General features: G+C 45.9%; 1 protein-coding gene across 8 annotated transcripts in view; it reads right to left on the reverse strand.

Moving 5' to 3' along the window:
* Window positions 1-25,082, reverse strand: part of UNC13B (unc-13 homolog B) — a 463,085-nt gene that overhangs the window by 9,221 nt on the left and 428,782 nt on the right. For 6 of the 8 annotated variants that reach the window (XM_063453772.1, XM_063453770.1, XM_063453771.1 and 3 more), the window contains 4 exons: window positions 24,054-24,134; window positions 23,821-23,968; window positions 23,058-23,114; window positions 659-751 (listed from right to left, as the gene is read on the reverse strand). In XM_063453772.1, the coding sequence (XP_063309842.1) occupies window positions 659-751; window positions 23,058-23,114; window positions 23,821-23,968; window positions 24,054-24,134 (379 nt within the window). The remainder of the gene's footprint in view (window positions 1-658; window positions 752-23,057; window positions 23,115-23,820; window positions 23,969-24,053; window positions 24,135-25,082) is intronic. The other 2 variants (XM_063453773.1, XM_063453768.1) reach the window with 1 other exon arrangement.

Raw genomic sequence — 25,082 nt, forward strand, 5'->3', positions numbered from 1 at the left:
GATCAAGACTTTGCTAACTCGCTGCCTGCTTTGTCTTTTGGTCCTCCTGACCACACTTCAAGTCTATTCCCTCTTGGATTCCGCTGCCTGGTATCCTTTTACTTTTAAAAGCCCCTGTCCTATCAGTGCCCTGTTCTCACCTTCAGGTTCTGCGGAAGGTCATGATTGTAACGGGGGTGCTGTTCTGCTGCAAGATCTCCTATCATCTTGTTCAGTCTGTGAGGATTCCTTATCAACTACTGAACCCCTTGGCAAGTTGTCACACAATTTCGTGGAACTGTTTCTTTCTACAAATTTCTGTTATCAGTCTAGCTTTTTTTTAAATGTATTATTCAAAATTAGTTGAACCCCATCATTGACAGCTCATGGATTAAGAATGGTAAGACTTTAGATTCACTCAAGGTTGTTACCCCAGTGTTTAATTATACAACGGCACCAAAAGACCATGTCTGGTTTCAGCTAATAAGACGATAGACAATTCTTGAACACCATAGTATAGCTAATCATTGATTGTTGTCAACCAAGTGCATCCATTTTTAAATGGTTATCAAATAAAGCGAAAAAGTAAAGACATTTTTAAATATATTAAATTAACTCTGTTTAGTAATTGTTTGGCAGCTGCTACTCCAGCATTTCTGTAGAGGCTTGATCATTGTACCTTTTACAGTGACCTTCTGCTCGCCCGTTCCTGGATGTGTGAACAGGTCAATCTGTATGGATACTTCCCCCACTGGATCCTCCACTCCAGAGCCTGGGAAAAAGAAATCAATGAATAAATCAATGCCATGCAGCACCTTTAATCATACAAACCTGGGGAAAAAACTTCTTCTAGAAAGTACTAGGTTTAGAAGGATCTGTATCCAGTGGGGCAATGATATCATTTAATGGATTAGTGTAGCAAGGACACCTTATTTGTCAAGCATCTGACTCCTTCACTTTGCTCTTCGTCCCATCGCTAACACCACACAACCAATGTAACCAGCATTGGGCTTTCGATCCTCCAGGGGACAGCTTTGCCCCATAACCATTATACACTGATAGTCCTGTAAAGCCTGCTGTCTCCACAGACACTAGCATTTATTCCACATATCTCCCAATTCCTGGTCGGCACTATCTCAGCTCCACCCCACCCCCTGCTGCACAGTTTTTTTCTTAGCCTATAGGTGGAGAACCAAATGCCATGGAAATGATTGTGGGACATTTTTCTTTACCAATTAAAATATCAGGAGTGAGGAGCAAAAGGATAGAAACAGGGATCACAAAAAAAACCAAAAAACCTAATTAGCTGAGCTGGAAATCAGTGGGTCCTGGCTTCTCTCTCATATTATGCAGAGTCAGATGAATAAATAATGACTCTTATAATTAAGGGAACTCAAGAAATAGACCCTTTCTCCCTTCACTCTGTGTTTGGGGGTGAAGAATATAATAATAATAATAATATAATATTACAATATGCGCCGGGGCTGTTTACTTCTATATTTACTGCCCACTGGATACAATTAGGGTACATGACCGTCAAACTGAAGTCCCAATGAGCAAAAGTTGTAGGCACATTGCAGTCTGTTCAGTACAGAATCGGGGTTGACTGAAGTGTGAACATGTATTACACATGTGTATTTGTATATGTATTTTCATTTTCTTGCAATGATTAGGGAAGACCAAATTCTTAATAATAGCTTGAGGCAAAGGTTGGGGTAAGCTGAGAATTAAGCGTTCGAACCAGGGTCTTGGGAAATGTTGCACACGTTACATTTATAAAGATGCTCCGACCATGCAATAGCAGTAGGAGAGTGGAGAGGATCAATCTGTGTCTCCTGCCCTCTATATTAACCTTTTATTTTAGCCTCCACCTACACACACACATGGGACTTTGCACCAAGCCTTTATGATCTTCAAGGGGTCCAGAGGTCCACTATTGCAAACTTATACTTTTATTTACTTTTTTCAGTGTTAAGAAGTGAATAATTTTTTTGTTTGTTTGTTTTGTTTTAAATGTTTATTGGTATCATGTCAGGTTTTCTTACATCAAACCGAGTTTCATGAAAGCGAACAGTCGCCTGCGCAGAGGCTTAAGCATCAGTATAGAATAACAGTTGTAAATTATCACCTGCGCAGAGGCGAATCAATCAGGTCATTTTATCGTACATAAACTTTGCAGGGGTGCCTTTGTCTAAGCATTAATCTAACACTTAACCACAGTATTCTGAATTAACTTTTCAACATACATGTCTAGAAGAAAAACAATAATTGTGTATTGCATACAACAGTATAGGGTGGTTCTGAATTGGCCCTTGTGAAAATGCAATGGTACATTAAGGAGCATGTAAAGGCTTGTGTCGTTTAGGTACGTTACCTAGGTGGATAATGAAAGTGCCATGCTTTTGACATTTCGCATAGCTATCCCGTGGATGGTTATCTGTGACTAATGTAATTGTGTTGCGAGTATTATTATCCGTGTCTTGTCGTGGATGTGGTTTACGGTTGCATGTACACATTGCAGTCGATCGCCTGTGTGAAGGTGTGTTCCTCATTGTATTAATCAAAGCAGTCAGTTGTCTGCGCGGGAGCGTTTCATACCCTGCATCTAACATAGCGTTTAGTTGCCTGCGCAGAGGCGTGTTTCTCAATACATCTATCATAGCGTTTTATTGCCTGCGCAGAGGTTCATTTCACCTAGCAGCAGAGGTGACGTATTGGTGCCTGCGCAGAGGTTGTTTGGGCATGTCAATTGCATCCTTGTTAGTGATCATAGTTTGTGTGCTGTGTTTGGTTTGAGTTGTGTGTGGGTGTCGTTCGGTGGGTGGTGTGTGTATTCCTGGTATCTATAGTGGAGTCTGTCTGCGCCGCGTGCGCTTAACATGTTCTTAGGGCTGTGTGTGGTTCAGTGTTGTACGGGTGTGTGGTATGACTGCTTGGTGCGTTTCGGGCGTCTGGTTTGTTATCGTTCTGACGGCGTCTTTCCCGCGTGTCTCGGACGTGGTTCCCCCTGTCCCGTCTTATTTCCCTGCTTGTTGTCATGTGTTGTGCCGGGTCTGTTGCTATCTCGTGTGCATCCTAACTTTCTAGTGGGTTTGGTTATGTGGCCCGTGCCTCCTGTGTTCTAGGCGGTAATGTGGGTTATGTGTGTTGCGTTGTTCCGTCTTGTTCTGTCTATTTTTGGCCGCTGTAGCCCCTCGGTAAATTCTCAGGTATCTGTGTTGTGTGTGGTTGGTATGTCTTGCTCGTGTCCCCTCAGCATGTGGTTGTTCATTGTCGTATTATGTGTCTCCTTTCTCGTCGCCTGGTTATGTGGCTATCTTTTGTGTCTGAGTTAATATTTCGAGTGTAGGTTTGTGTGGCCGTGTCCCGAGAAGGTATGTGAGGGGGTTGCGGATTGGTGGCCTGTTATCCAGTCCCCCGTTGCCGCTCCGTTCCGCTCAGCCCCCGGGTCTCTCGGCTCCCCGCTCTGGCCTGCCGCTTTCTTGCTCGTTCCTCTCGGGGGTGTCTGCCACAAGGCGGCTTTGGAAGGGGTCGGACGTGGTGTGGCGTAGCCAGTAGAACCAGCGTTGTGTGTATCGGTCTCTGTCGCGTGGTGACGGCTTTTACGTCTTCGAATGTTCGCGTCGCTTCCACTTCTGCTACCCATCGTTTCAGAGGGGGCGTAGTTGTTTGTTTCCAGTAGATGGGAATGGTTGCCTTGGCCGCGTTGAGCAGTCTGGGGATGATGGATCTGATGTATGCCTGTGTTGGCATGGTGGTTTTGTGTAGGAGGAAGGCAGCTGGGGTCTCTGGTAGTAATTCATCCGTTACTTCGTGTATAGTCTTCCCAATCGTCTCCCAGTATGGACGGATCTTGGGGCACGACCACCAAATGTGCTTGAATGTGCCTACTGCCTCCTCGCATCTCCAGCAGGTGTCTGGCACCTCTGGGTTCCTTGCGTGGAGCATTGATGGTGTCAGGTACCACCGAGTGAGGATCTTGTAGGAATTTTCCTGTAGGCGTGCTGAGCCCGGTGTCTTCTGTATCAAGGTGATGATCGTGTCCCAGTCTGCCTCTGTCATGGGCTCGTCTAGGTCCTCCTCCCATTGTCTGATGCATGGGGGTGCCAGTAGGTATCTGCTCGTGATTAGGGTCAGGTAAATCTGTGATATGGCTCGTGGTGGTTCTTGGTCTTGCAAACAGAGGTGTTCGAACGTGGTTGGTTCCCTCAGGAGGGATGGTTTCTGGGGGATGGATCGGGCGTATTGTGTCATTTGCGCTCTCTGGAGTGTGTGTGCGAAGGTAAGTGGTCTGTCTGGGAATAGTTCATGTAGTGGTCGGATGTCGAAGGGGTTCCGGAGGATGTCCTTTATGCGGATGATTGGCTTGTGTCCTATTCGGTGCGGAGTTGGGCCCATGTCCCCTGCCGGGAAGTCTGGGTTGCCTCTCAGGGGGAGGAGTGGGCCGGGGTCTGTCGTCAGGTACTGTTTCGTGCCCTGTCTGTGCCAGACTTGCATGGTGGCCGCCACGAATGGGTTGGTGATGTGTTTGTGTTTGTATGTGGCTTTTGGGATCCAAGGTAGTGTCCTGAGGTCGCAGTTGGTCGTGTCTGATTCTAGTTGGGTCCACAGTTTCATGCCGCTTGCCACCGTCCAACTGATGATTCTCGTGAGGTGTGCCGCGTGGTGGTATTTCTCAAAGTCCGGCATTGCCAATCCCCCACGTAGTTTGGGTAGGATTAGTTGGGCATGTGCTATCCGGGGGGACCTGCCTTTTCATATAAATTTGCGAACTTCCGTTTTCAGTGCCATAAAAAATGATGGTGGAGTTGTTATCGGGACTGTTTGGAATATGAACAGTAGCTTGGGAAGCAGCGTCATCTTGACCGCGTTCACCCGTCCTAGCCATGATATATAGTAGGAGCTCCATTTGTGCAGTTCCTCCGTTGCTTTTCTCAACATTGGGAGGTAGTTTTGGGCGTATAGGTCTGCTGGGTTGGGTGTGAGCCAGACCCCCAGGTACCTCATTCTGTGGTCGCACCAGCGGTATGGGTGTTGTGTCTGGATCGTTGTTTTCAATGCGTGGTTGACCGTTAGGTTTAGGATCTCTGACTTCGAGTGATTGATTTGGAGATTCGAAAGTCGGCCATATAGTTCGAATTCTGTCTGTATTGCCCTGAGGGAGGTCTCTAGGTTCGTGAATACAAACAACAGGTCGTCCGCGTACGCCATGATTTTGTGGTGCGTGTTTCCGATCTCTATTCCTTGTATGTCCGCGTTCTGTCTGATCTTATTAAGAAAGGGCTCCAGCGTCATAGCAAACAGTAAGGGTGAGAGCGGGCATCCTTGCCTGGTTCCGTTGAGGATGTGGAACGGGTCCCATAGTGCGCCGTTGATCCTGAGCCTTGCTGACGGGTCATTGTAGAGCGCCATCACCCAGGTGAGGAACTTCGCCCCGACGCCGAACTGTCTCAGTGTTGCGAACATCATGTCCCAGTCCACTCTGTCAAACGCTTTTTCTGCGTCTGTAGACAGGAGTAGTACCGGCGTCTTTAGCGTCTTGGCGTGGGCTATGATATTCAGGGCTCTGATGGTGTTGTCCCTCACTTCCATGCCTGGGATGAATCCCGTTTGGTCTGGGTGGATTGACGCGGGGAGCAGTGGCGCCAGTCTGGTCGCGAGGATGCTTGCGAGAAGCTTGAGGTCCATGTTTAACACAGATATCGGGCGGTAGCTGGGGCACAGTGTTGGGTCCTTCCCTTCCTTCGGGAGTAGGGTGATGTTGGCCGAGGTGAATTGGGCCGTCGGTGTGGCTCCTTCTTGGATAGAATTAAGTGCCACCAGGAGTTTCGGTGTCGTTACCTGCGTAAATGTTTTGTAATATTGGAGGGGAAGGCTGTCCGGTCCTGGAGCTCTGCCGGTTTTCGCCCTCTTGATGGCATATGCTATGTCCTCTGGTGTTATGGGTGCTTCTAACGCTTCCCGTGCTATGTCGCCTATGTCGGGCACGTTCGCGGTAGTCCCTGATATTTTCAGTGATGTTTGGTCGTGGAGCTCCTGGGGCTGTTTGGCAGAGGTTATACAGGTTCTGGTAGTATGCTCGGAATGTTGCGGATATGTGGTCCGGCCTGTGTCCGAGTTGCTGTCTGGCGTCCTTGATTTTCGGGATGTAGAGTTGGGTCCTGCGCTGTTTGAGGAGGTTTGCAAGTAGTCTCCCGCATTTGTCCCCGTGTTCATGTATCATGTGTTTGAAGTGTTGGTATGAGCGTTGTATCGAGCGGTTGAGATGTATGGTGAGTTGATCACGTTTGGTTATCAGGTCCCTATATATTGTCGCGTCCAAGGTGCGTTTATGTCGCGCCTCTAGGGTTGCTATGTCTCGGCCGAGGTCGGTTATCTCTTGTATCGCCGTCTTTTTGCGTGATGCGCTGAGTGCTATGATCTGGCCTCGGATCACAGTTTTGTGTGCCTCCCAACTTGTCAGTGGCGTCACGTCGTCGGTTTCGTTTTCCGCAAAGTATGTTCGTATGGAGTCACTGATTTTATCTACCACTGTCGTGTCGGAAAGCAGCGATTCGTTCAGCCGCCACGACATTTGTTTGGGTCTGAACAGCTGTGATTTCAGCCGCATGCGGATTGGGCAGTGGTCTGACCATGTCATCGGTAGGATCTCTGCGGCGGTGAGCAGAGTCAGGTTCGGGTGCGGTGTGAGGAAGTAGTCGAGCCTCGTGTATGTTGCGTGGGTCCCGGAGTAGAAAGTATAGTCACGGTCTGTTGGGTGCAACGCCCGCCAGCAGTCTGCCAATTGGTGGTGATGGAGGAGGCGCAGGGTATTCGCATATCTGTTGTGTGGGGTTGCGCTTTGTGGGGACGAGGAATCTTGGTCCGGGTGTAATGCCAGATTTAGGTCTCCGCCAATTATTAGTGTACCTTCTGTGAATTTCATCAGCGTGTTCAGTGCGCGTCCGAGAAATTGGTGTTGCTTAGTGTTCGGGGCATACACATTGGCGAATGTGTATGTTTGGTCCAGGATTGTGCCTTTGGTGAAAACATGGGATACGTCTGGAGAAAAGAATGCCGACACCTTGCGTGCGCTTGTCTGGGTTGTTACTGAAGTATCCCACATGGAAATTGCGGTATTTCAGGGCTGGTGCTCTACCCTCTTGAAAGTGGGTTTCTTGCAGGAAGGCTATTGACGCCTTGTAGTGTTTGAGGTCTCGTAATAGTCTCGTTCGTTTTTCCCTGATGTTCAGTCCGTGCACGTTGTACGAGACGATAGTCAGGTCTTAACGCGCGAATCCGTTTGGCCCCGGGGCCGGCATCTCGCGGGCGGCCCAGGGGGACCGGTGGATTTGGCTGAGGATGGGGGCAGAGGGAGGTGGGCACACGGGTGTTTGTGCGGGATGCGTCGTGTAGATGCGTGTGCGTGTGGACTGCCTTTGGGGGTCAGTGTCCGTGAAGGGTAATGGACAGTTAACCCGTCGGTGCGACTGAGTGTCCGGCCTGTCGGAGGGACCTAGTCGTCTTTAGGGTGTGTGCGTCCCTTCCTGCGAAGGGGGCCATGTGTCCTGGTCCTGCGGGGGAGTCTAGCCGTGTGCCTGAGCTTTCCCTACCGAGTCCGTAGGGGTGTTTGTGTTTTGGAGTATGGTTTGGTGTGTGGATTCCCGTCTCTTTAGTGGCTATGTGATCGGTGCATCCACTCGTTCTCTCGGTGTGGTGCGTGGATGGGTCGTTTGGTGTACGTTAGTGCGTGGTGGTGCTGTTTTCTGAGCTGCCTTTTGGTGTTCTGGTGGGGTGGTCGCCCTGTCAGCCTATGCTCGGGCGCGGTCCTGCCGGGGGGGGGGGCCATGATTCGTGGGCCTTGCATAATTTTTGGTGGTCGGTCGTGTGCCGTGGTGGTTTGGTTGTTCTCATCGGTTTGTCGGGGTCATGGGGCGGCTGGTCACTCGGGTCTGCCTTGGGGGGGTACTATAGCGTACTTCGTTTAGCGTCTCTAATACTGATATTTTGAGACCTGGGGTCGTGGTGGGGCGGTTTTTGCCTTTGCTGCGTCTTAGGGAGTCTCTGTATCGTATCATGCAGTAGGTCCGTCTATCGAGTGTGTGGGAGCGCTAGTCAAGGGGCCTGCTGGTGCCGCGTCTGTGGGCATTGAGGCGCTGTGTGTGCATGGCGGGTGCAGTGTGCGTGTGGCATCTTAGACATCAGATATATCGCAAATAGCAAGCATGCATAAGTTATAACTCCTTAACTGCTTTGTAGTTTGTTTTGTCTCCCCTCATCTGCTCTTGTTGCCTGTGGTCTCCCATTCCCCTCTCGCCATTCCTGGGGCGCCCCAGGGCTAGCATTAGGGTTGTAGTGATCCCTTCCCTCCCTCCTCCATACCTTCCCTTCCTCCCCCCCCTCCTTGCCTCTTTCGTGCTCTCTCTGTCTCCCCTTTCCCCCCTTTCTTCCCCCTGCCCTCCTTCCACCCCCCTCCATCTGTGTGCTTACTGCCGTCTGTGTTCGCACTTTGTGCTCGCGGAGCCCGTGCCCTTCCCTCCCTGCCCTTTTCCCCTGACCCTCCCTCCCGCCCCTAGTGTGGCTTCATTTGTGCGTGCATTCTGTGACCTTCCTGTGTGCCATGCGGTTCCGTAGAGCTTGGGCGTCAGGTGTGAGTTCGTCCATAACCTCTCCGGCCCCTTGGCCTGGCCCGACCCGTGTTCCCATTCCCCTCCCCAATAGTCCAGTTTCCTCCCTTCTAGTTCAAAGTTGCGTGTGGTATTATGCGGTAGTCCCCTCAGACCTCCCGGTTACCCTTTCCCACCCCAATCTTTCTAGCTTATACTTGTGTGTGCGTCTATAGTTGGTACTCACAGTTCGGTGTGTTCTCTCTGCCGCCCTTGAGTCCCCCCCTGGTTGTTTGATGGTCTGTTTACTGCTCACGCCTCGCCTGGGTTCCAGTCGCGGCGGCGTTGGTGCTGGGGTCCTTGAGGGTTTTGATCCTGTCTGCGTGGTTGCTGCAGTCCTGGTGGTTGCTGGAGGAATGACCTTGTTAGCCAATCGGGTACCTGTATTGGCGGGAGGTGCGTAGAAAGCTTGGGACTTCTTCTGCTTTTCTCAGTGTTAGTTGATCCGGGCCCTGTCTGGCGGTCAGGGAAAATGGGTAGCCCCAGCGGTACGGAATTCCCGCTTGTTGTAGCGCCGAGGTCACAGGGCGTAAAGCTCGTCTTGCTTGTAGTGTATAGCGGGACAGGTCTTGGTAGATGGATATGCTTTGCCCCTCTAGGCGTATGGTTCCCATGCGGCGTGCTGTGCGCAGTATTTCCTCCTTTAGCTGGTAATTAACTAGGCAGCAAATGATGTCCCTGGGCTGGTCTTCTGGGGCCGGCATGGGTCTTAGGGCCCTGTGTGCCCTTACTAGGCCTATTCTGGGCATCTGCTGAACCCCCAGTACCTGTGCGAATAGTTGCCTCAGGATGTCAGGGATATTCTCCGCCGGGCCTCCTTCTCTCACCCCGTGGACGCGTAAGTTCAGCCTGCGGTCGCGGTTGTCCAGGTCGTCCACCCACGTGGTCAGGTACGCCATGTCTGCTTCTTGGCCCGTGACGGTCGTGTTGGTGTGCTCCAAGTCTGTCCAGAGGGCCTTTGTCTCTGCCTCCGCCACGGACATGCGGGCCTCCATGTTAGCCATATCTGCCCGGAGTTGGGCCACCTCCTCACGTACCACCCGGACCAGGCGGTCTGAGAGGGCCTCAATGTCCGTTTTCATTAGGAGGTTGGGCAGTATCTCCCTCCATCCCTCCTCCTGCTGCATCTGGGGTTCTGAGGCAGCAGATAAGGCTGGTGAGCGCCTGGCCGGGGTGGATGGAGTGGAGTCCGGCGCTTGGTTTGCGGCCTCCATTTCCGGCTGCGGGGATTGCGCGCCGGTAGCGTGGTGCATGTAGGACCTGATTGTGTGGTCCCCTCCGGGACCCGCGGGCCTCGGGGTGCCTCCCGTGTCGGTAAGCTTCTTTGTGCGTCCCATTTGGTGTGTGCTGCGAGCGGGATGAGCTGGTTGGTGCGGTTTCGGTGCGGGTGCCACGAGGAGCTCCGGGTTCACACTGCCATCTTGGTCGGCTGCCGGGCACGCGCCCCCTCTTTTTTTTTTGTTTAATTTTATTTTTTCATTTTATTCTTTATACAAAGTTGTTCATATACAATGGTAAAGCGAGATTACAACTTCGGTATTTCACAATCTTATACAGTACAACATTTTTACAGAATAACAAATACATCGATTGGTATGGGGTGAGGAGATAACTGTTCAGAATTTAAGTATCATTTTCAAAATGTGTGGATTTTGTATTTGTCTAATTTTTTTTTCTTTCGATATCTTTGTATATCTTTGTACATATTGTAACATTTCAAAAGTCAATACTATAACTGTAAGTAGTAAAAAAGAAAGAAACATTAAGCGATTTAAGTAGAACGTCTCATGGTAGATGTTGATTCGCTTCTTGTGCAAGAAATAAGTTTCTACTAAGGGTTGGCGAACCAAGACTCAGTGGTTGGAAGATGGGTGATGGGGGGGTATAAAGGTAAGGGTAAAGTGTTGCAATTATTCCTTATAGGCAGGTCTAGTTTATAGGTAGTTATGGCTTTTCGAATTTTTCATCTCTAACTTGACCTATTCTTTTTTTGAATTTGACAATTTTTATTTTGTGGTCAAGGGTAAGGGATACAGAAGGCAAGATGGGATGGGGTTCAGTGTATATTCATACTCATTATTTCAATAAAGTTATACATAAGGGTAGGAGGGTACAGAAGGCAAGAGGGAGACAAGGGAGGTTATTCACATATCCATGTTCAACTTTTCCCCATAAAGGGGATTTCCTGCCCAGATGTTTACGTATATTGTCTATTAGTTCGTGCTAGGGCTATCATTGGTCGTAAGTAATTTCTTAGTAAAGTAAGCCATCCCTGTTTCTGTGTGTGCTGTGTCTTCTTTGTGGTTCGGGCTGGTGTGGATTATGGGTGTAGGGCAGTCTTCATTATCGGTGGTGGACATGTAGGGTTCAGAAGGTCGGGTTGTGAGGGAGTTAAGTATGAAGCGTGTGGATTCGGTGGGTGTGTGGTTACAGAGCTTGTTTGGTCATATCAGTGTGTGTAGTCTCAGTGTAGGTGCTATGTGGGTGTGATGCGTGCGTGTTGTGTGTGTGTGTGTACGAGCCAGTATGTGCATTGCTAGGTCGCTTCCTATCGGGGAGACTTTTCATTTGAGAGGGTTCTGTCGCCAGTGTTTCAATGAGGGTCTGGTGGTTTGTTTCGGTCCCATAGATTCCATGCTTCAATCCAATAGGGATTCGTTCTGCTGGATTTTCGTGCCATTATTTCATACGTTTTGGATGTTTCCACTGCTGTGATGCATTGGGTGATCGTTGGGGCTTTAGATTGTTTCCAATGTCTACTAATAGTGGCAAGGGCCGCTATACAGATGTGGTATAATAGATATTTAGTGTGTATATGCTGCGTTGGAGGTAATAGTAATAGTAGGAATGTTTCTGGCGTGAGGGAGACACGTAGTTTGGTACAGTTCGTTATTAATTCTAGGACTTGTGTCCAAAATTGCAGCAATGACGGGCAGTGCCACCAGATATGCAGAAAGGTACCTCGGTCTTTTTGACATCGCCAGCATACATCTTTCGCCTTCGGGTAGCTGTGTTTGAGTATTGTTGGGACTAGGTACCATCTATATAGTATTTTGCGGGAGAGTTCCATGTGTGTTGTGCACAGGGTAAGTTTTTTGTTAGCGTGAAATATGGTTCTCCATTGGTCTTGTGTGAATTTACGACCAATGTCCCTTTCCCATGATTTTTGGAAGGAGGTCTGAGCCACCGGAGTTTCGGAGGTTGTGGAGGCATAGATCTGTGAGATGAGTTTCGTTGCCGGCTTGGCGTTAGTGCATATTTGTACTAATTTGGCCCAATGTGGGTCCGTTGGTGTTGTGATATGTTGTGGCCTGTTGAGATTGATCCATGATTGCATCTGGATATAGGAGAAGATCGCTGTATTGGTTAACTTGTATTCTTCGCAGAGATCTGAGAGGGGTTTAAGGTGGTTTCCTTGTAGTATTTGTGATAGTGTGTATATGCCATGTCTCTGCCAGAGTTTGTGATTAAAGTCCGGAATCAGTTGCCGTATTGTTTCAATCGGGGTTGCTGTTGAAAAGGGTAGTGTTATCCCCTTCTTTCGGCAATAATCATCCCACACTGAGAGTGTTAGTTTGGTGGGAGGTAATAAGTCTGACGGTTTCGGTCTGAGGCTGTTCGGGAGCCATGCTAGTGCTGGAAGGGAGATCCCTTTGGCATGATGTCTCTCCATTTCCTCCCAAGTCAGGGGGATTTGTCGGTGTGACGCTGCAATAAGTGGGGTCATGTTGGCTGCTCTGTAGTATTTCTCTATATCCGGTAGGCCCATTCCGCCCTGATCATGGGGCTTGTACATCGTGGTCATAGCCACTCTTGGCTTCTTGTAGTCCCATATATACCTGTTTATACTGCGTTGCAGGTCCTTTAAGTAGGTTTTGTTGAGTTTGAGTGGGAGCGAGCGGAATAAGTATTGGATTTTTGGCATGATCACCATTTTAACAGAGGCTATCCTGCCTGTCCACGATATATATTTCCCCTTCCAACTGTGCAGCAGAGCCTTAATTTCTTTGTGTAGTTTGGTATAGTTTGCTTTGAATAGGGTATTGGTCGATGGGGTGAAGTAAATTCCAAGGAATTTAACATGGTCATGTCTCCAGTCATATTTAAAGTTCTCCTGAAGAGCCGTTAGGGCTGGTTTCGGGATATGAATGCCTAGAGCTAGGGTTTTGGAGACATTTAGCTTGTAGTATGAACATGCACTGAAGCGGGATAGGATGTTGTGAAAGTTGGGTAAAGATATGTGCGGCTGCTCCAATGTGAGCAGGATGTCATCCGCAAAAAGTGACATCTTGTATTCTTGGCCTTTGGATTTTATCCCATGTATATTCGGGTCGTTTCTGATTAGTTGTGTGAGGGGTTCAAGCGCCAGTATGTATAGTAGTGGGGAGAGTGGGCAACCCTGTCTAGATCCGTTGGAAATGGTAAATGGTTTTGAGGCAAACCCACCATTGACTACCCTGGCTGTTGGTGTGGAGTATAGTGCTTGAATGGTGGCTAGGAACTGTGGTGGGAATTCGAATTTTCGAAGTACCGCATTCAGGAAGGGCCAGTGGAGCCCATCGAAGGCTTTTTCCGCATCAAGGGACAGCAAGACACTAGGGTTTCTGCTCTCTTGTATCGCATAGAGCAAGTCTAGGGTTTTCCTAGTGCCGTCTGTTCCCTGTCTGCCCCCGACAAACCCCACCTGGTCCTCCCGAATTAGTGAGGGTATTATTTGTGCTAGCCTGTTGGAGAAGATCTTTGCTATAATTTTAATGTCCGTATTTAGTAGGGAGATAGGGCGGAGGTTTTGGCTCCTGGTCGGGGGTTTCCCTGGCTTGGGAAGAGTGGCAACATGGGCCATCAGCATCTCTTGTGGTAGTTGCCCTACTTGTATGGCGTGATGGTAAACCTTTTGCAGGTAAGGAGCTAATATTGGTGCGAATTGCTTGTAATAGGCATTGGTCATTCCGTCTGGGCCAGGGGATTTCCCTGATGGTAGTGAGGTGATAGTGTCTATGATTTCTTGTATAGTAATCTGGTGTTGTATGTCGTCTTTTTGGGTGGTGGAAAGTGTTGGGAGTTCTACCGTTTGGAGAAAGTCCTCTATTTCCCTGAGAGTCGGTTGATGCAAGTTGGGGTCTAGTTTAAGATTGTAGAGGGAGTGGTAGTAGTCTGCCATACAGTCATTGATGTCTTGCGGGTTATGTATTTTGTCTCCTGCGGTTGTGATCAGATGTGGTATTTTAGAGTTAGTCTGTTGTTTTTTAAGTAGGTTGGCTAAAAGTTTCCCTGCCCTGTTGCCTTGTGTGTACGTTCTCAATTTCAGTTTTGCTATGGTATGGGACGTTTTTTGGAATGTCAATGTGTTGATTTGGTTGGTGATGGCCACTATTTCTTTAGCTTGAGCCTCAGTAGGATTCAGCATGTGTGCAGAAGTGGTATCTCTCAGTTTCCTTAGTAGTTCCAAGTGTTCCTTTTCACGTTTACGTTTTAGGTGCGATGCCCGACTGATGAAATGGCCTCTCATGACTGTTTTATGGGCCTGCCATATTGAGAATATGGAGGCCTCTGCGTTGTCATTGGTCTCGAAGAAGTCTTCTAACTCAGACGTCATCGATGCTGTGAAGTCTTTGTCAAGGAGGAGGGATTCATTGAGGCGCCATGGTGGCTTTCCTCGGTGCAGGTAATTGTTGTTTAGTGTCATTGTCAGTGGGGCATGGTCAGACCATACTATGTTGCCTATAGAGCAATCTTCTATACGGGGAAGCAGGTTGCCAGAGGTTAGTATATGATCTATTCTTGAGTATGTTTTGTGCACTTGTGAGAAGAATGTGTAGTTCCTGTCCGTAGGGTGTTTTGTTCTCCAGACATCATATAAACTGTTTTCATGGATGAGTTTTGCAAATGCCTTATTGTTCGGGCCTAGTTTAAAGTGTTTGTCCGAAGTGCTTGGGGTTGTCGAGTCCAAACGGGTATCCATCGTGTGGTTGTAGTCCCCACATAGGATTTGGGGGTCGTTCGTGTCATTTGGTAGTTTATTGAGGACCTTGTGGAGAAAGTTGCGTTGGTGGTCGTTGGGGCTGTACAAGCATGCTAGGATGTATGGGTGGTCATTGATTCTACAGTGTAAGATAAGGTATCGTCCTTGGGCATCCTTCTTAATTCGTAGAGTTTCTACTGTTAGTGAGTTATGGAATAGTATAGAAACTCCTCTGGATTTAGAGGTGTGAGTTGCATGGTATTGCGTAGGGTAGTCTCTGCGGGCGAAGTTAGGGACCCTATTTGTTACGAAGTGCGTTTCTTGGACGCAAACCACATCTGCTTTGAGTCTTGTTATATCATCTAGTAGCATACGTCGTTTATGTGGTGTGTTGAGGCCTTTGGTATTATGTGAGTAGATTATCTTTTTTGGTGGTATTTATTGTGGCGTGTGAGGGTTTTGTCTGTAAGTTCAGTAGTGTTGACTGGCTCTTGCGGGTGACTGTGATGATGAGGGGGTACTGGTGGTGGTGGTGTGGGCGGGGTTGGGGTGTTAAAGTAACACGGGTACTATTTACAGAGACCGTACGGTCTGGCACGCTACTCGCGCCGTGGGGTTAAGGAGCTAGAGCTTCCAAGTACGTGGCTAACGGGCTCCAGTATGTGTTTTGATGCGGAGCTGAAACCATGTGTAATAAAATGATAATATAAACCTGATAGTATAACATAATAACATTAGAAAATAACAGTAAATAACCTTGCGAGGTGGTAAATAAACAGCAATATGTCCTTCAACATTATAGGTTAATCTAAATTGTGCATGTCCTATTCTTTTGAGTGTCGCAAGTACACCCAGCTTCCCAAACCCTAGTGACGGCCTGCTGACCTGCGGGTCTCCCTTGGCATCATGGGGTGGTGAGAGCATATGGCCATTGATCTTCCCGTGCCCAAGGGTGTAGCGTTGTAGCTGAGGGCGAGGTACATGCCTGTCAATATGGTATGGTAAACGGTGCGTAGGCATCCTCCATTTGGAACCTCTTTACTGAGCCCCGGGCTTCTGTTATTGTGATTAGTGAGTAAGCTAGGTGTTTTAGCGATAAGAGTGTGCCTTTCGCAGTACTTATAAAGCAGATATAGTCTGTCTTAGATTTCTAAGCTTGGCATTCCCCTCTTTATATGCCTCCGCACACCCTACTTACAGCGGTAGTTTGCAATACAGTTACCTCGGGTCTAGGGGATAGTCTGGGGTGGGCAGCTCAATCTTTCGTCAGTATACTGCCTAGCCGGCCCCCCTGCAGCAGCCGGGCCTAACCCATGAGAGTCTGATGGGCTTCGGATGCTCGCAGGGGCACCCGGCCAGCGGCAAGTGCACATTAGTAGGGAGGACATGCTATATACGTGGCATAAAAACAGTATGCATATACATTTAAATAGCAACCTATTTGCAAAGAAACACTTATGGTTAGTCAATGATACTTGCGGTAAGCGCCTTCAGCGCCTCCTGATAATTATGTCAGTTCATGTTTGTTGGTCTGTGGAGACTGCGGTCGGTGGAAAGGGTGTCCTCAGGAGGTTCCCTCAGTAGACCCCACTTTTCCATGAGTTGCGTGCCTTCCTCCGGGGATGATATGGCAAACGTTTTCCCTTGTCTTGACAGGATCAGTTTCGTGGGGAAGCCCCACCTGTAGCGTATTCCTTTGTTGCGGAGTATAGTGGTGGTCTGGGTGTAGTCTTTTCTCCGGCGTAGAGTAGCCGATGAGATATCCGCCATGAGGCGCACCGTTGGGAAATCTTCGTGCGGAGCGTCCCTGCTGCGATAGGAACGGAGGATCAGCTCCTTAATGTGGAAGTAGTGAGCTCGCAGAAGGACATCGCGTGGGATTGAGTCGGGTAAATTTTTAGGTTTCGCCACCCTGTGTATTCTGTCTATCAGGAGCATGTCCGCAGGAATATCTGGGGCATAGGCCTTCATGAGGCCTCGTGCATGTGCTTGCAGATCGTCTGGGAGGACTGACTCGGGCACTCCCCGGAGCCTTAGATTGTTTCTTCGAGCTCTATCCTCGTGGTCCGCCATGCGCATTTCAATTATTTCCATTTTGCAGCTTAACTCCTGGAGGTGCTGCGAAACTTCGGATTGTGTGGAGGCTAGCTCCTGGCATTGTTTTTCAACTACGGATGTTCTGGTAGTGAGGTCCCTCACCTCCTTCTTTATCTGGTCAGCCGTCGTCTGCCATGTGGAGATCAATCTTGTTGCCATTGCTTCCATAGCTTGCTCGAATTTGCTCTGCGTTAAGTAGTCCACAGACTTAGGATTCTCCGGCCTTGTCGGTGTCGGGCTGGGAGTGGTGTCCTCCGCGCCCTCGTGTTCCGCCGTCCGCATAGTCTCTGCTGTAGAGGCGGTTTTGTGTCCGAAAAAGTTCAGTTTTTCTGCCTTGAGTGCAGCCTTCCTCGCTTTAGTTGATGCCATCAGTTTTTGATCAAATTATAGGTTTCAGCTCATTGAATATCGTTATTTAGCGGAGCCCTCGTGCCGGAGCAGAGATTCAGACGTCCATCTTGCTCGGCGGTTAGCCACGCCCCCCCCTAACTTGACCTATTCTAAAAGTGTATACGCTCGTTGTAGACAATGATTCATGGAGAAGTAAGTTGCTGTGACAGGGGTGACTTGCGGTATGTGTATTCATTCCAAAGATCCCAGATGGACTTCAATTTAGCATATCTCCCTTGTTTAGCCATGGTAATTTCTTCCATTAGTTTAATATCATCTACTCTCAGTATCCATTCTCGAATTGGAGGTGGTTTAGATTGTTTCCAATATTTAGGTATTAGCTGGGATGCCGCCATAGCAAGGTGGCGAAACAATGCTGTCTCTTGTTTCGTGAGCTCCTGGGGGGGGTAGGAGAAAGATGTAGTGGTCAGGGGCGCAGGGAAAAGTTTTATGAAAAATCAGTTGTATGATAATGTGAATCCTCTTCCAAAATTTGTGTATCATTGGGCATTGCCACCAGATGTGTGCGTGATGGGCATTTGAATTATTACATCTCCAGCATAAATCTGGCGATGTGTGATAGAATCTGTTGAGTTTAGAGGGCGTGTTGTGCCAACGGGTTAGTCGTTTAAAGTTGCATTCTTGTGCATAGGCTGAAATGGAAGATTTGTGTATCGAGATAAAAACGTTTCTCCATTGTTGTGTGGTTAAGTTGATTTGTAATTCGTCTGTCCACTTTAGAGTGAAGTTTGAAGGGGATTGTGGACAGGCATCTCTGAGTATTGAGTGTAGGGAGGAGAGAGTTTTTAATTTTGGCGGATGTGTTGTGCATAGATGCTCAAATTTAGTAAGAGGTCTATTTCCTTTTGGAAGTAGTGATTGGGTTTTGATAAAGTGTTTCAACTGGTTGTGGAACAAGATTTGGACCCCTGTGTGAGTATCTAATGAGGTTAGATCTTTTAAAGATTTCAGTTTATCTCCCTTTATTGCATCACTCAATTTCAAGAAAGGGTCTTCGTATCGAAGGCCAAGTTGTTTCCCTGAAGTTCCGTGGTGGAAGTGAGGGTTTAGAGTTAGAGGATAGATAGGTGAGGGGAAAGGCAAAATATTTGTCTTCGCTCTCAACTTGAACCAAACGTGCAACGTAGTAGTAATTGTTGGATGTTTGTTCAATCTTCCCAAGTGTTGGGTGTCATTGTGGAGCCAAAGGTAGGTGTAAAGAGGGGAATCCATAAAGTTGTTTTCTAGGTCAACCCATTGAAGTGTGTTTGAAGTTTTCGTCCATTCATAGAGTCTTTGAAGATGTATCGCTTTATGATAGGTGTCTATGTCTGGTAGGTTTAGTCCCCCTTGATCTTGTCTTTTAATTAGTGTTTGGTATGCTAGACGCGGAGGAGAGTGGGTCCATACAAATTTCAAGAATAGTGATTTAATTGTATTAAAGAATTTAAGTGGGATTTTGACCGGAATTGTCAGTAGGAGATAAAGGATACGGGGAAGGACATTCATTTTAATTATATTAATCCGGCATATCAGACCAAAACAGGGTTTGTGCCATCTACATAGGTCTCTTGAGATGGAATCAACTAGAGGAGGGAAATTGATCGCGTAGGTAGATTCTAGGTTATTTGGAATGTGTATCCCCAGGTATTTAATTGATTTGGCGGCCCAGTTAAAGGAGAAGCTGGATTTGATTTGAGTTTTCAAAGTGTCTGTCGTGAAAATTGGCATTAAGTCACATTTTGTGAGATTGGCGTGGAAGAATGAGAGTTTACCGTATGTTTCCATTTCTGAAATTATGATGGGTATGGTCGTGAGGGGATTTGATATGGAGAAGAGGAGGTCATCCGCAAAGGCTGTAATTTTATAGTTCCGTCTCCTGATTTGGAGTCCCTGAATTAGTTCGTTATCTCTAATGCCCTGGAGAAAAGGTTCTAAGACTAAAATAAACAAAAGTGGTGAGAGAAGACAGCCTTGTCTCGTGCCATTTGAGATAGTCACCGAGTTCGATAATTGGCCATTTATTTTCAGTTTCGCTGTTGGTTTCGAGTAGATCATATCTATCCACTCCAGCCATCTAGGGCCAAAATTTAAATATCGCTAAGTTTCAGAAGTGTCCAGTTGACCCTATCAAAAGCCTTTTCGGCGTCAATGGCCAAAAGGGCACTCTGAATCTTATGTGTTTGGGCCCAATGGATGAAGTTAATGATTTTTGTGGTGTTGTTTTTGGCTTCCCTACCCAGCACAAAACCTGCTTGGTCTGGATGTATTAGACTCGGCATGAATGGTTTAAGTCTGGTGGCCATTATTTTAGTCAGTATCTTCAAGTCGATATTTATAAGTGAAATAGGTCTGTAATTGCCACAAATGGTTGTGTCCTTCCCCGGTTTTGGAATGATTGTAATAGTTGCTTCTAGGGCTGAGTTCGGGATGAGGGATGAGATATGTCTCATATTGTAAGCCTCGATAAATGGTTGGGCTAGAATGTGTGATAGTTCCTTGTAATACTTCCCTGTGAAACCATCAGGACCTGGGCTTTTCCCTAGTGGTAAAGACTTGACTGTGGCGTGAAATTCTTCCAGAGTTATTGGACTATCGAGAAATGCTGTTTCGTTTAAAGGGATAGTACGTTTTACCCTTGGCTTCAGGAACTCTAATATATCTTCATTTGAGGGTTTGGTGTTAGTCAGATTGTATAACTGGGAATACAATTTATGGAAGGCCTCTAATATGTCTGGCATATGGCACGTTAGAGTGCCATCGCCTTTCTTGATTTCGGAAATGAAAGAAGATTGTCTTTCTTGTTGTATGGAATTTGCAAGAAGTTTTCCCGCTTTGCCCCCTTGAGTATAGTATGTGTTACATAGTTACATAGCTGAAAAGAGACTTGCGTCCATCAAGTTCAGCCTTCCTCACATGTTTTTTGCTGTTGATCCAAAAGAAGGCAAAAAACCCAGTTTGAAGCACTTCCAATTTTGCAACAAGCTAGGAAAAAAATTCCTTCTTGACCCCAGAATGGCAGTCAGATTTATCCTTGCATCAAGCAGTTATTACCCTACATTGAAAGATTATATCCTTGAATATTCTGTTTTTGCAAGTATGCATCTAGTAGCTGTTTGAACATATGTATGGACTCTGATAGAACCACTTCTTCAGGCAGAGAATTCCACATCCTGATTGTTCTTACAGTAAAAAAACCTTTCCTTTGCCTTAGACGAAATTTTCTCTCTTCTAGTCTAAACGCATGACCTCGTGTCCTATTTGTCCGGTTTGTGAATAGATTTCCACACAATGGTTTGTATTGGCCTTGAATATATTTGTATAGTGTTATCATATCCCCTCTCAGGCGACGTTTTTCTAAACTAAATAGGTTTAAATTTGTTAACCTTTCTTCATAGCTGTTTTTTGTTAGAGATAATTTACGCTTGGCACGTAAGTGTAGAATAGACGTCAGTTCAGTTCGTTTATGTGAGAGTAGTTTGTGATCTTCTAAAGATGTGTAGGTTTTGTGTTTAAATTCCATATTTTTGATATCTATGGTGATTTGTTCTATTTTCTTTTCCCTACTCCTTTTCAGGGGAGGAGGAGTAAAAGGAGTAGTCTTTTTTGGTGGGGTGGATGGCCCTCCAACTGTCAAATAGCTGGGCTTCGTATAGAGAGTTTTTTATGAGAGACCGTGTTTGAGATTGGTATTCTCTGGAGTTGGACGTGGTGTCTAGGTGTCCATCTAGTGCAATGTTAAGGTCGCCTCCCACAATGAGCATCCCTTCTTGGAACACTGAAAGTTTGCGTAGGATTTTTTTAAGGGAATGGTTCTTGTTTGGTAGGTAGATATTTGCTAAAGTGATCTGGGTATTGCCTATTTTACCTTTAATGAATACGAATCTACCCGAGTCATCTACTAATTGTTCTTGATATGTGAATTGTGTGTGTTGCTCTATAAGTATCGCTACTCCCCTAGATTTTGCCTCCGAGAAGTGACTGAAGTATCCCAGATGATAATCTTTGTTTCGCAGTTTAGGGGGAGAGTTTTTCCTAAAGTGAGTTTCTTGTATAAACACGATGTGTGCTTTATTTCTTTGGAAATCTGTAAGTGCAATCGATCTTTTTTTCAGGAGAATTTAGGCCCCTTGTGTTTTGTGTATGGATGATTAAATTGGTCAAAGTTACGGCTGTAAAGGCAAGAATTACTTAGTAAAGGTTAGGGGGACTTTAGAGGCTTTTACAGGAGGATAAAACGGTCTATGGTAATAATCCTTATTGAATAATGTTGCAATTGGTATTAATAAGAATTATGGGGGATTTGTTAGGTTTACTTGATGAGAGTTTCAGAATAACTTATAATTTAATCGCTAATGTAGTGATATCGTCTCTTCAATCAGATTAGTTTTAGGTTAATTTATGGTAGGACAGCTCCTGTCTGATAAATATCAGAGGTTATCCCCTCAAAATTAACTGTAAGGTGTCTATTAGAGTTTGAGATCTTGGTTTTCCAAGATCAGGTTATTACCTGAATAACCGGTTAATATATAACAATAGAATTGAGATCAATTATATAATAAAACAAAGTAACACATGTACTGTGTATAAACGATTTCTATAACAATGAAATACCCTTTTGGCTGAGTATGATTGGTCTTTCGATTTAAAAGAGCTATTGCTCAGCGTGTTATGGTTAAGAGAATCGAGGTGTTTCGCTAATCTCGGTTTTAGTAAAACCTGGTTCCTACGAAAAATCAGGAAATTAGTGGGGGGGAAGGGAAATGGGTATGGAATGATTGGGGGGGGAGGAGGAGGAGAAGGTGAATGTGGATTAGAAAGTATAGGAAGAGTTTTCCCCTATGGGGAATACAGTTCAATCTCGACGCTAGAGAGAGAACCAAAAGATACTTGGACTTGCGCATAAGCCTGTGACCCAAGCTACAATCCAAAAATGTAACTACTTTTATTGGAGAAGTAGAGGTGTAGGAGTTTACTCTCTGTTTGGCACAATTAGTGTGGCATCTGAGAACCCTTCCAGAATTAGTATTGGGGCCTTGAATTTAGCCATTTGGTCGAGGTCGTCTATAAAGAAAAGAAACACCCTTACATTTTTTTTTTTTTTTTTAGTATGGTAAAGTGTAATTTACTTCTGATGTTATCGGTCCGGTCGACCGGCCAGGATTTTCTTTGAAATAGCCACAGCCTCGGTCGACCGGTCAGGATTTTCTTTGAAATAGCGGGTTAATGATCCCGATTTTGCCGTGGGCGTCTTTCCTGGTTGTCCCTGGGAGTTAGGATGTTTTTTAGGGTTGCCCATGGTTTGTAGTTTTCTCCGATTGCGGTGGATTGCAGTTAGGTCGGGAGCAGCAAGTTTAATGTGCGTCCATTAAGATCGGCGGTTAGCCATGCCCCCCCCATTATGCTCTTTTTAATACACTAGCACTAAGCGGACATATAGTACATGAGGGTACAGTATGGTATCCGACAAGATTTGACAGTAAATATGGTAAACAATATAAAACTTCAGTAGACTAGCCCATTACTGAGTAATGATGTTTTCTGAAAGATTTTGACATAGCCTATTAAAAAATAATATGATGTCCTATGTGAATAGTAAGAATAGTGAGGGGTACAGGAAGCCTGAGAGCAAGGCATAGAGGGGATGGGAAGGGTGTAATCATGGCTTATTTTACTATGTGACACAGTGCATATGAAGAACTGGGAACTACTCACATTCAGCCACACACCTATTCTTGTTGCATCCTAAGAAATCAGTGTGCTAGACACCGGAATAGTGTGCATTCTGGGAAATGATGCAGATTTGAACATCTAGTGCTGTAAGTGTGTGAGGAGCATGTCATTATGGGAAACAGGACTCGAATCTCAATGCATCAGTTCTACCTGGCTAAAGGCAGTGAACAAGGCTATTTAGGTAGAAAGTGGGATTTTAACTCTAAACAGGGCACTGCTAAGTACATACTATAGGGAGGCATGAAACATACCCTTCTCAGGATGAATGTCCTCATTAGCCGTATACCTAATACCCTTCCCATCATACACTGAGCCATGAAAGCAACAGAAACAAAGTGAGAGAGAGAATTACACATAGAAAGAGACAGGAAAAACATTTATAATCACCGAGACCCCCTGACCAGGTCACAGGGAGCTAACTCAACATGTTATTGAACATAGTATTTTCATTGATATTACTCTTCTGGGATCCTTAGATTTAGTAAAGAAAGGGATACAGTGCCACTATATGGTCTCCAGATATATCCCAGGCAATTAAAGGTTGTCACTATTCAAGGGTTCTAAGAGCTACACTGGGGAGTACATTATAGAAGGTGTTACTATACAGCGATCTGAGTTATTCTAAAAACTTACACAGTGTTGTATAGGGATCTATTATGGAATGTTACAGAGTATCATTATACAGGGATCTGTAGGTCATACAGAGAGTCTCTAGATAGGAATAGTTAGATCTATTTTAGGTTGTCCTTGAGTGTTAGTATACAGCAGTAACTAAATATATTTTAGGTATCTATGTAATGGAAATAAAAAAGTGACATCACAAGATGGATTACTATGTGATGATCTATATACTAAATAAAAACAAAAAAACATTTAATTCCTTTATTACAGGTGCTGGTCTAAGCACAGTGATCTATAATGCTAGCTTGCATACTTTATCTTTCCCGTATCAGTACCACTAGAGGGCGCCATTACACAAGCATAGCAGACCTGTGCTTTGGAGTCAGAACTCACCCTGTGCAGTCTGTGTTTGCACAAATGTTTTGATGAGTGTATCCGTGGTCTGTGTGTAAAGAGACAGAGCATAGCGCAGGGACTGGAGTTCTGGGCTTTTTTCCAGGAAGGCCTTCTTCAGACCGCTGCCACCAGCGTGAAAATATTGCTGGAAGAGAAAACATGTTTAGAGTGTGACAATACTTCTAATTAAAACCCATGATGTTCTTCAATGCATGTAATGCATGACATACCTTTATGGTATCAAGTGCTAGATCCATCACCGCGCACTGCTTCGGCGTTAAACTTCGCGTTTCCTCCCTCACCATGTGATCCTAAAATCCCAATAACAATCATGATCAGTCCCAAGATAACCCTTTGGTATAGAGGCAGCATGAAATGAAATGGATCTCCTCAAGGCACACCTAACAGTCCAGGATTTAGGGATTACCTGGGTGAGTCTAAGGTGTTTAAAAAAACAAAAATAAAAGAAACATAAAAACATCTTAGAGGGTTGAGGAGCACTGATTTACAAGGACTGAACAGCACTCTAGGCCAGGAACTAGAGAAATACGGTCTAATACAGATCCTCAGGGTGAGCTAAAGCAAATACACAGTCCTACCAATAGAGACCTTGATCTGCAATCAACGGAATACAAAGGTCCTGACTGCACACATTCTGACAGTTGGAGAATGCATTTAAAGAATATTGCAAAGTTCAAAAAAATGATTTTAAAGTAGATGTAAAAGTGCATTGATCATCAATGTAACAATCTCTGCTTTCTGCTTCTTGTTCTATATTCATTCTGCACTTTCACTGACTGTCACAGAGAGTAGGCAAGTTAGTACAGATTTGGCAAATGGAAGAAAATATGAGAAACAGAGAGCTGATTAAAAGCTTTGTAAATACAGATTAGTTAGGAGAATATTGATATCTTATCTCTTTGGCTGGGTGGTCCAGTAATCGGAACTAGACTCCCATAACCATCAACCATTCAAAGATCAAGAGTGATGGACAACAGGTAAATTACTTGTTCTATTTAAATATTCTCTGCTGGGTACCTTGCTGGCATCAGAAGTAATGTCAGACGGTTACTAATTGGGCACATCGATACAGCAGGCTGCACTAAAAAGCCAGATCTGTATAAACCAGTCAATGGAATAATTAAGAACATTGTATACTGGTACAGACAGTGTTACGCTCTATGACAGAATCACCAGCACAAATTCTGTGCCAAACACCTTTTTGTAGCTAATAATAAATTTAAACAGTGATCTAACTC

Source organism: Pelobates fuscus, chromosome 5, assembly GCF_036172605.1.
Source record: "Pelobates fuscus isolate aPelFus1 chromosome 5, aPelFus1.pri, whole genome shotgun sequence".
NCBI lineage: Eukaryota > Metazoa > Chordata > Amphibia > Anura > Pelobatidae > Pelobates > Pelobates fuscus.